Here is a 12,384-nt window from a genome sequence, read left to right on the forward strand (position 1 = left end):
GAGATTCGCTTGCATATTGTTCATGTTATCTCTAGTTAAAAAAAAAAAAAAAGCGAAGTCATGATGGGCAATAGACAAAGTTAATTACCCCGCTATACAAAATACATATTTTACACCATGATTTTATACAGGTTAAAAAGAAAACAGTGTAAGAAACGTGACCAGTGATAAATTTATAAATAAATGCCATACCTGTAACACATGAATAATATTCAGTGGCAAAACCATGCTTGAGTGAGGGTGGGAGAAATGCGCCACCTTACTTTAGGATAAATTAAAAATAAGGTATGTAAATTTTGTAACTTTGTGCCATATTATTGATATTTTGCACTCTCTAAACTAAATAAAAACATTTGAGTTTAAATAATTATTAGATATGTAACATTTTAATAAACAATATAAGATATGGAGAATATGCTTACATAAAAAGATCATATTAGCATGTTCAATTAAAAAGAAAATTTGGCATGAAGGGAGTAATTTGGGATGGAGGGAGTAATATCCAAGGTTTTAAAAACCGGACTGGTCATCGAACCGATCAAGATAGTAGTTCACAGTTCAATGGTTGGACCGAGATTGAACCGTAGTTGAACCGGTCAATAATAAATTAATGTATTTTGAATAATATACATTTAAAAATTATTAATTAAATACTTATATAAGCATAAAAACATCATTTAAAATTAAAAGATCACAAATATTAATATCAAATTCATAATCTAATAGCCAAATCTATAATATAACAATCCAATATTAAAGGAAAAATCATACAACATCCTTGCATATAAGTTTAATCCACAATATAATAGCCAAATCCATAAATATAACAATGCAACATCAAAGGGAAAATCATCCAACATCCTTGCACAAAAGTCTAATCCATAATTATTACATTCTTCCCAAGTCCTAAGTGAAACCCATCAAACCAAGAAAATCAATCATCACCATAAAACTCATTCAAGTTAAGTTCTTTAATTGCTAAGTCATTAGCAACTGTAGTAGGAAGAAAATCTGAGATAGCAACTTCAGGAGTAGATTGAACTCCAACTCCCTTAGGTGTAGATTGACCTCTAACTCCAACAGGTGTAGATTGAGCTCCAAATCCAACAGATGTAGATTGAGCTCCAAATCCAACATTATCAAACAAAGGTGGAGAAGATGTAGCATTCATACGTTCATCACCTATTATAAATAAGAGAAATCAATCTTAAGCTTTTAACTATCATTTCTCTCAAAAATAATTATAGGATAATAACATATCAAATAACCTTCATCATCCCTAGTAGCAGTAACAGGTTGTGGATTATCTCCATGTAGCAGAGCATCACAATCTGCTTCATTAAACTTAGGAGCAGGTTCTTTTTCAACTATCCAAAAGTCAAGTCTATCAATAGATACATAATCAATAAGATCATAATTTTTCTTCTTCAACTGTGACCTATTAAGTAAACAAGGAAGAAGTTAGATATTATTTAATTTTCAACTAAACATAAATTAAAACTGGATCATTTAGATAACTACCTATGCTACAACCACAAGTTGTAATTAGTGAAAACTAGATCATTTAAGCATTGACGATCTAATCTGTTTCTTCTTTTTGTGTGAATACATTCAAACAAGCTCCAATTACGCTCACATCCTAAAGATGATGAAGTTTGGCTAAGCACACGGATTGCAACTTGTTGCAATTGTGGAGCATCACCTCTAACAGACGACTACCATTCATCTATAACAAAAATGTAGCTTTTTCACTTATCATTTCAAATTATAATTAATAATTAAAAGTAAGAAAAGTATACAACTTATAAGGTGATGATTTTTTTGCTGCTAGACCCAAGTGATCTCGAGCAAAAGAACTATCATGATTTTTGTACAAACTCATTGCTCCCACAACTGGACATAATTATCAGAGCCATACACCCCAAGCAACTCAAGTACATCATCTGTGAGCTTTCTTTTGAGATGAAAAGAAGAGTTATACATGAATGTCAGATTCAAAAAATATGCTGTTGCATGAAGACTAGTCTTCAAGTGCTTATCCCATCGAGCTTTAAGGATGTATATGTAAGGCTTATATTTATAAGGATTGTTGTTACAGAAACTCTTGATTCCATGTTTTGCCCTTATCATACCTTTATAGACATAGCCAAGAGAAGGCTTTTCATCTCCATCAACAATTCTTAGCAACTGAATGAAGGGACCAACAAGCACCATAATGTCATAACACTCATTCCAAAATCTATTGTCCAAGACAATGTTAGCAAAATTTTGTCTTGCTACTGTCTTTGACAACTTGTAATCAATAAAATGTCTATCAACCATCAAAGCTTGCAAGTCATTCTTGTGCTTATAGATGCTTTGTAAAGTAATGAAGGTGGAAGCAAATCTAGTTGCTCTTGGACGCACAATCTCCCTCCAGCCTTGTCTTTTTCTAAGCCATAACAAAAAGACAGTATGATTATACACAAAAATGGTAATCTTTGATGCCTTGGATGCAAGGTCTGACACATGAGGCAAACTTGCAATGTCCTTTAAGATGAGATTCAAGCAATGTGCAGCACACGATGACCAATAAATATGCCTATATTTCTCATGAATCAGTTGACCACATGCTACATAATTGGCTGCATTATTAGTCACCACATGAACAATATTTTTAGGGCTAATCCACTCTATCACTTTACTAAACAGCTGAAATAATGTCTTGGCATCTTTGACTAGCTCTAAAGCATCAATAAACTTCACAAACACTATATCTTTCGTACAATGAACTAAAAGTTTATTAATGTATGCTGCCTAACATCAGTCTAACCATCAGCCATTAATGTACAACCATTACTTTCCCATCTGCGTCGATGAGCATCAACAATTAAATGACATTCTTATTTCAAATCCCCTAACAAATTCACTCTCATATCATAAGCAGTAGGGCCTTTGAATCCAAGTCTTATAGCAGCAATTACATCTATAGCTTTTTAAAAGAATGGACAATTCAATGTATTGAAAGGAATGCAATTGACAACAAACCACTCAGAAATAGTAATCTTTGCTTTGTGCTGTGCTTCTTTAGTAGACAAAACACTTTTAATACTTGGTTGTGCACCAGGAGTTGTTCTTGGGGCAAAGTAATTGCCAGCTGCACCAAAAGCTTGTCTCTTTGCAGCACTTGTAGAAGCCTTCCTTTTATCTTTAGCCGGAGGAGCTGTATATGAAGGAAGATTTGAACCAGCATCAACTACTTCTTGTAAGTCGTCAATATCACCATAATTTTCCTCAAATCATCCAATTTTCTTTTTTATTTAAACCTCCCTTAAAGACTGGATCATTCGATGGTGTACATCATGAGGAACTTTTTTACAAGAAACAACTTGACCACTTACCCCAGCTAGATGCTGCTTCAATCTATTTATGCCACCCCCTCTATATTCATTTGAACAATGCAAGCATGTATAAATAGCTGTATCCCCTTCTTTTCTTAAGGCTAAATGTTCCCAGGCAGGATTAGTCTTCTCATGAGTAGAGCCAATTATTGATTGTTTCTCTGATGAACTACCAATATCAGTCCTTCCAGTAGCATTAACATTGTGAGTGGAGGGGGTATTTGACACAGGTATAAGAGTTGGTGTGGGAGTGTGCGTAGGTGTGGGAGTGTTATTATTTTCAAGGCCACCAGCATCCATGAGCTTAAATCAAAACTTTAAATTCAAACAAACAGAAATTAAAATCACTAGATAAAAATAATCAACCATAAAAATGGAAGCAAGGACTCTGTAAAAGGCAACTCAGGATTTAAGTAACAAAAATGAATTCAGGATATGCAAGTAACAATTTTAGACAATCACAAAAATGAAAGAATAAACATGCAATTTAAGATTTAAGTAACCATTTTAGACAAATTCAGGCAAGTTGGACCTGGAGAGTGTTGACTCACTGACTTAGAGATGAAGACAAGTTGAACTTGGAAAGCATGGATTCAGACTTGATGACCTAAGTACTTGACCTTGGGTGGAGAGATGAAGACGGACTGAAGGAGAAGTGGAGAACCCAAATCAGACTTCAGAAATGAAGAAATGAACAGCTCAGAGATATATTCGACGAGGGTGCCAAGCTCGGAGATACATTCAACTTCAGATGATCAGATCAGACTCGACCTTAGTGTTCAACGAGGGTGTCGAGCTCAAAGATACATTCACCGTCCGTCGAAATGAAGAAAATCTCATTGACAAATGCGTGTGGTTGTGCATCGAAGAGATGAAGAGGACGAAGGGAAGATGCCAAATTGGAAGTCTAGAACTAGAATGGAAAACTAAAATGAATAATGAATAATGATTCATCTCGGTCGGGCAATTGGGCTAGGGCAATCGCTGGTGGTCCTTGTTTTGGTCATCCAATAATTATAAAAAAAAAAAACTCAAAACTACATTGTTTTGAGCTGGAGGAGCAGGAAAAAAATTAATATAACATGAAACTAGTTAACTTGTTTGAACTGTCATTTTTTTCAATTTTTCCAGTTCTTTCACCGGTTCACATGCTATTGACCGGTTCAATTGTCCCCCGATTTACTTGACCCAACCAAACTAGACTGGTGATCGGTTCATGGTTGAACCAGCCAATTCAATTCGGTTTTTAAAACCTTAGTAATATCCAAGATCAGAGAGCTCAAAGGTTCTGTGTCTTCAATTATATTTGGGAAATCAAGATCCTATGAATTATCTCTTGTATTTCAAGCTTTAAATATTTATCCTTGCCCCCCGGCCCACCATAGTTCATGGGATAATAATATATAATTCTTTTTTCGGTAGCAAAAGCATATTAATATTTAATATTAAATATAAATTCCTTCGGGGACATCGTCTATTAAATACAAAACTTCATTCATACAACACACTGAGCCCATCCATCAACATAGAGATACAAAAATAAAATAATTGATATATGAGATACAAGTTATTAGGCCAGGCCACTTGTATTGGGCCGAGAGTAAAAATCTCTTGGGTATTGTAATTTTTAGTTTATTTTCTTGAGAGATTATTCCATTGTAAAGGGCCTATACGAGAATCCAAAATGTCGTACCCAAACTCCTATGGGTCAAGAAAGCGTAATATTCAGTTTATTTTTGCACATCCCATTAAGCTCCTTTGAAATCTACGAAATATTTAGCATCCGTTTGCAAATTCTTGAAACAAAAAATGGTTTTGAAATCATAAATAAATAATAATTAACATAGGTGCTGGTGGAGACTTGTAAGCAACGAGCAGGGCTGTCCTGTGTAACGGGTTGACGGCATCTTAGTCTCCATGAAAGATCAGAGAGCTCAAAGGTTCTTTTCAATTATATTTGGGAGAAATTTAATAAAGGACCAGAGTAGAGAGAATTTTATAGTCAAGGACCAAATGATTCAAAAATTCCACTGTAAGATCATGGAAATAAAAGGGCATTATGTTTTGTTGGGCAATTACTAAAATAAATAACTTATGTACTTAATTTTATATACTTAAAATGTTTATTTTTAATTAAATCAAGATATGTGAATGTTATTTATTTTTTAAAAAGCTTTTGTTATTGATATTATTAATACTTTAAAATTCATTTGTATTGATTTTATCAGAAAAAAAGTATATTAACTAATTAAGGATATTTAAGTACCCTAAACATGGTTTAAATACATATCTCATAAATTAAAAAAAAATTATCATCCTAAACCCTAAACTATTGTTTAAATAGTATCATGAACCTTAAAGTCTTGAAATGTGCAAAAATTCCTCTTAACTTTGAAATTCTAAGGGCCTAAAACCTTATTGTTAAGTTTTAAAAAAATGACCGTTACTTTTGTAGTGGTCGGGCCTAATTATATGTTGATATGGCACTCATTTTGACCCTTAAAAATAATAGCTGTTTTCTCCAACGTAAGTGTGGTGTTTAGGTATTTGAAATTTAAAAGTTGAGAGGATTTTCACACATTTTAAGATCTCAAGGTTTAAAATGATATTTCTGCAATAATTTAAAGTCTAAGATGCTCATTAACCCTAAAACAAGATTGGAGATAAATAGCTTAAATAAAATAAATAAACAAACACTTTCATCTTTGAAACAAGAGACCATTTGGCTTGATCGATCCCTGTATGCACTAATTTCTTCATTAGAAGTTTAACACTAGGATGTTGATCATGCTATGCTGATTGTTGGATGTGGTTCATTTGGTGCTGGTCTTGATTATTGGATTGTGAACAACTCATGGAGTAAAGATTGGGGAGACAATGGTTACATCTACATCGAAAGAAACACTGGTTATCCTTTTGATGTATGCAACTTCAATTGCTTTGCTTATTACCCAACCAACAAGAACATTCTGAAACTTGATTATGCTATATGAAGCAGCTCGATCGATGGAACTTGGAAGCAATAATGAAGCCCGGCATTATGTGCGCGTGCGTTTGTAAGGGCATAAATAAATGGAAAATCGACCTAGGGCTCACAAAGGACAAAAAATTGCAAGTAAGGCCCAATGCAGGCTCAAAGGTTTTTTTTTTTTTTGCAAATATGTTTTAAGGAAAAAGACACAATTGTCCCTAGTGAGAAAGAAAGAACTTTAGGTTCATTATTAATGGACAACTACTTGTTAATATGTGAATATAAAATTGTGAATTTGCAAATATCTAGTTGTAAAAAATCTGAACTTGCTGTCACGATAAACTTTAATTTTAAATAGATGAAATCATAAAATCTAGACTTTGATTTGTAAAAATATAAACTTGTACTTATAAATATTCAAACTTTAAGTTGCAAATTTGTGAGTAAGGCCAACACAAACTTGTCAACTCTAAATAAGAATTTCACTACTAATAGACAATTTCTTTTTAATATCTAATCCTAGAGTTGTGAATATATGAAAATCTTGTAAAACTTTGAACTTTTACTCATTTTCTTTTCTTACTAAGAGCAATTGTGTTTTTTTTTCCCTAAAACATATTTTCAAAAAGGGCCCTCGAGCTTGTAGAATAATTTTAGACTGCATTGGGCCCTAAGGACAATTTTTTCTCCTCTAGGGTCCTAGGTGCGCTTTTGTAGTGCAATTCTTGTGTGCTTGAAAGCCAAACGCATTGTGGAGATTCTGCTGCTTGTATTATTACTGTAAAAGACTGATCATGTAGAATTATAAATGGATTTTATTTATAAAATCCTAAGTTTCAATTAAGGACATTTGCGCATATCAACTAAACTCATTGTTTAATTTAAGAGAGCTTAAATGACACTTAAATTATTATAGCACAAGAACAAATTGATCCTCTCATTTTTAGAGAAGAAGTGTTGTGGTTAAGGGTAGATAAATGTGTATTGTCAAGCTTGGTGGAGGTCTGGTTTCATGGAAATCAAACAAGCAAATTAAAGCATTGTCTCCAGATCAGTTGCAGAAGCATATTTAAAGTATAGAGATCGATTGTCATTTTGTAACAAAATTAATACATGGATTGATTGATTTAAATCATGTTTAATTTCTTCAAATTATGAGCAAGCTGATATTATAACCAAAGCCGTAGGAAGAAAGGATCATGCCAAAGATCGCTCAGCACTAGGAACTTTAAATTTATTTTAGTCCCAATAAACTAGAGGGGGACTGTTGAGGGAAAATTTCTCTGAAGATCTTTGGACCAGAGATAATTTAAAAAAAAGAACCCCTAAATTTCTAAACTTAATTGCAAGTCTATAGTACTGAATTGAAATTAAAATTCTCCGGGAAATGATGAGATTGTCCCTATTGAAATAGAAATGAAATTTGACAAGAAAAAACAAACTATAAATATGTAAAGCTATAAACAAGTAAAGTAGAGTAATGAACAATAATCTGAAAGATAATGAACCACATACAATAGTCACACGAACAAGTCGTGTTAACATGCAAGCAACACTTGGAATTAATTTAAGTGAAAGTGTTGTAATGAACAAGTAAAGTAGAACAATGAACAACAATTTGAAGCACAACACTTGGAATCAATTCAAGTGAAAGTGTTGTAATGAACAAATAAAATAGGGCAATAAACAACAAATTGAAGTGCAACACTTGGAATCAATTTGAGTGAAATTGTTGTAATTGGGACAATATTGTCATGCCTCAGGTAATTTTAATTTCAATTCAGTACTATAAATTTTCAGTGAAGTTTCAAAAATTCAAGAGTTCTCCTTTTTATTATCTCTAGTTCATGGGCCTACAGTGAAAATTTCCCATAAACAAATCAAAACAAAGCAAGTCATATACAAGTTGGTATGTCTCCCCAGGAACCAATAAGATAAAGCCAAATGCTGGAAAAAAACGTGCTATGCTTGATAATTTTTCTAGACCACAACATAAAATATCGATAACTAATTCATCATTCTAAAAAAAAAAAAAACAGAGAGAGCTTGGTGAGTTAAAAAAAATTATATCCGTCCAATTATAAACATGTATACATTGACGATAATGACTACTTAAGAACTGAATGACAACTTTTCTTAGGCAAATAACTAAAACCTAAATAGAGTAGTCATTGTCCTTCATGTGTTTCATTTTCAATTTTAATTTAGGGGAAAATTTTCCTTTTTTGTAAAAAATCAATGTTAGGCAAGTTCTTAAAGACTACAAAATAACTATCACATTTTACAATAATTTTTTAAATTTGCATATCTCTGTTTTTTTTTTTGTCATTCTCTCCATTATAAACTTATGGGTTATTTATCAAAATGCAATAATCATTATGTTTGCAATAAAATTGTAATTTTTGTTGCCCAAAAACCAACTGAAGTTAGAGGACCTTAAAATAATTATAATTAAGAATATTTTGGAGGCCTTGGCCGCTTAGTTGAAGACCGTCCAAACATCTACACTGCATTGATGATGCTCAAACTATGATCTAATTTTATCAAACGATAATTTACAAGCACTACAACATGAATTAGCTAGGAGGATTAAGATAGTTTAAATCCAAACAATCGCAGCCACTATTTGTTAATTAATTTACGCTTTTCAATATCAATCGACTTTTTAAGGTCATTTATTTTACTGTGCAAGTTACTTTATTCTACCACTGCAGCTTGAACAGAAGTAAAACTACGATTTAGTTACAAGGGCGGCTGGGATTTGATCTCACCACTCTATGATTATGAATCAAATTTTTAACAACTAGACCAACCTTATTTATTGGTATACGGCAATAGCTTTTGAGTAAATAATGTTTGCAACCTGTAATGTTTGGCCCGTTCCATAAGATGGAGCATGTGAGATTCGTAGAAGTTTGGCTCATCCAGAAATTTAATTGATTCAATGCACCACCTTAAAAATTTAAAAAATGCAACAATTCAAATTAAATGTGAAATTCATGCACGTTCTGAAATTATCCTTACTTTTCTTTGTCATATTTGACGAGATATAATAAAATCTTACGAGATCTTATTTAAAATATCCTTAATTTTATTACTGAAAAATACTTGTATTATTATAAATGAGTTTTATCTTTATAAAATTGAATGATAATTATTACAATATGTGCGTATATAAATTAAACGTATTCTTTTCAGAGTTTAAATGTCCCTCAAATAAGTATCACAAGAACAATTAAGTTTTTTCTTACAATTCAAAAAAAAAGTCAAAAAATAAAAATATTGTAAAATATTATTTATTGAGATTTATTCTGTTGAACTTTGTATACATTATTATGATTTATTATCTCCTAAAATTTATCATGTTAAGATTTAAGAAATATTTCGTATTCATTAGTAATTATTAGAATATTCATTAATTATTATTAGGATTTATGAGCTTTTTATATCAATAGATAAATACATTTTTTTCAAGTCTCATTTCTTTCTCTCATGACTTCTTTTGTGATATCAAAATGAAGTTAATAAGCTTTTATACTTTGTTCGGGCTAAATAAATTTGTAAGATATATTTTTTTATGGAACATAATATTAATAACTTGTCAATATTGAATTGAAGGAATAAATTGTTAAAAAAATAAATAAGTTGGGTTTTAAAAATTGATAGCTTTTTTACGTATGAACAAGTCATATTCAAATATTTATAAGTAATTATTTAATTATTAACAAAAGTATGTCCATAATTAATCAAAGCCCATAAAAATGCTTGAAAAAAAAATTTATAAGATACATATTTTTTAATTTGTTATAATATTGATAACTTGTCAATATTGAATAAAGCAAGTTGTTGAAAAAGTGAACCATTGGGGTTTAAAAAATTGACAGCTTTTTCTAATATTTACAAGTAATTGTTTGGGTATTAACAACAATGTGTCCATAATTAATATAAATGCACATAAATACTTGAACACAAAAATTATAATATATATATATATATATATTGCAATGTATAATTAAAATGTTTTGGTGGTTCAGTGGTATTTTTTTTTTTTCCTGAACAACCAATGGGTTAAATATTCAAGTCCCCCATCCCACTGGCGATCGTTGATAGTGACGTTTGTTTGGTTTTTTTTTTTTTTTAAGATTCAAGGGCATTATAAGCCTATGGATTATTTATCAAAAATCAATAATCCTTACTTCTTGGATTTTCTACTTTTAATTTTTTAAAACTTTGACGAGATATTATTTTGAAACATCATTCTTAATTTCATGACTGTAAAAGACTTGTATTTTTATAGGTGAATTTTATTTAAAAAAAATAAGAAGAAGAAAAAGAAACAACTCCATTCTCTCCTTCCTCGTCTCTTCTTCTTCCTCCTTCTTCATCACAACGCCATCGGTGAGAGAGAATAGAGTACCAAACAGAACCAGCCGACCAAGAACTCAAAAATCAATTAATGGAACTTAAACAAAAATCTATCTCTTAGGTATTAGGAATGGTCCAGATTAAGATCAAGTCAAATATTTAATTTTTAGAATGAAACTCAATTACATTTAACTGGGAATAAGATTTAAGTTTCTTGGTTACTTGGGAATAAGGGCACTATTTGGGAATCAGACCTTTAAGTCAGATTTAAAGCAGAATTACCTGCCATTAACCATAATTATAATTTCTTGCAATACAAAAACTTCTCTCATTTTGTGATCTTCAAAACCAGAGTTCAATAGGTAATACTAATTGGACAAGTCTTTTATAAGGCATAGAGAAATGAATTACAATATCCATAATTTGGTAATATTATGATTTGTTAACTAATTTATGTTTGCTTAAAAAATTCACATCTTTCCAATCATATCATTGGATGGAATGATTAGCTCTTGTAAGTGCACGATATTGATGCAGTAATAATTCCCAGAGTATTCTAAGAGTCAAAGCCTGAGAAAGATAGTTATCTTTATTATTTAATAAAACAGATAAGGATTTTGAAAAGAAATTTAAATTAAATAATTAAATAATGCAATTAAATAAGAAAATGATAAACGCAAATGAGAAGATGAACCAACTAGTCAATCAAATGCCAGGGATCAAAATTCATCTATCAAGATGGATTCTTCTAATTCAATTAATTATCTTTCCTTCTTTGACAGTGACAATCATTTCTAAAGTATCCTAATTACCTTCAAGTAGGTTAGGATGTATTTAATTAGAGTTAAATCTAGCTTCCATTAAATTCTGCTCTTTAACCAAACTATAAAGCTATGATCTAAGCTATCACAAACTCCTAAATTATTTACAATTTTGATATTTGTGTCTATCTCTCTAGATCTAGATAAGTTTTTTACCTTTCAGTTCATTAAATGACTCAAGAAGAGATTATATACTAGCCACATATATAAAAAGTGAATAAAACAAAAGATAAACATAAAACTAAACATAAATTCTCATGGACAACAATTATTGTTCAATGAGAAAATTAAGCAAAACCAAATAAAAAACAAAATCGATCCTAGTCAGGCTACTCCTTACCTTAACTAAGAGTTTAGTAAAAACTCATAGAGTCAAAACTACAATTCCAAATAAAAGACATAAAAAGAATCTAAAGAAGAAGAGAAGAGAGAAATCTCTCAACTCGAAAGACTCCTTCAGACTCTGCAATATGCCTCCAGCTTTCAAATGTGAGATTAGATGCCCATCTCTTGATAGAGAGAAGTATTCATAGTTAAAGTGGAGGCTTTTCTTTTCTTTCCTAGTTGACATGAGACTCCAATATATAAATTATAATATGATAGAAAATCACGTCCAAACACGAGATTTTCTACTCTTGAAAATCTAGTCCAGAATGCACGCCTACTTGTTGATCTTATCTTCTCCAAATCTCCAGCCAAATAATTGATATATATATATATATATATATTTGTTTTGATAGCCATGGATATGCTGCTTCTTCTTTGTGTTTATATATATATATATATATATCTTTTCACTCTTTTCCTTTAATTTACTTCATTGTTTTCCTGCAAAACATAAAAACAA

General features: G+C 31.1%; 1 protein-coding gene across 1 annotated transcript; it reads right to left on the reverse strand.

Annotated features, from left to right (window-relative positions):
* Window positions 1-934: 934 nt before the first annotated feature.
* LOC129286226 (uncharacterized) lies at window positions 935-3,680 on the reverse strand. Its single transcript, XM_054922237.1, has 6 exons — window positions 3,381-3,680; window positions 3,092-3,272; window positions 2,910-2,971; window positions 2,133-2,796; window positions 1,269-1,367; window positions 935-1,182 (listed from the first exon to the last, which is right to left on the reverse strand). Exons 1-6 carry the CDS (start codon window positions 3,678-3,680, stop codon window positions 935-937), a joined length of 1,554 nt encoding a protein of 517 aa, XP_054778212.1.
* Window positions 3,681-12,384: the final 8,704 nt, after the last annotated feature.

Source organism: Prosopis cineraria, unplaced genomic scaffold, assembly GCF_029017545.1.
Source record: "Prosopis cineraria cultivar Desert tree isolate PC_DT_omini unplaced genomic scaffold, ASM2901754v1 PC11, whole genome shotgun sequence".
Classification (NCBI taxonomy): domain Eukaryota; kingdom Viridiplantae; phylum Streptophyta; class Magnoliopsida; order Fabales; family Fabaceae; genus Prosopis; species Prosopis cineraria.

Coding starts and splice junctions, on each gene's coding strand:
- LOC129286226 (XM_054922237.1), bottom strand. CDS start 3,680: ATGGATGCTGGTGGCCTTGAAAATAATAACACTCCCACACCTACGCAC. Junction 2,972..3,091: donor AACTCCTGGTGCACAACCAA/GTATTAAAAGTG, acceptor TCTTTTAAAAAG/CTATAGATGTAATTGCTGCT. Junction 1,368..2,132: donor TCTTGGCTATGTCTATAAAG/GTATGATAAGGG, acceptor ACTTTTGGATAG/TTGAAAAAGAACCTGCTCCT.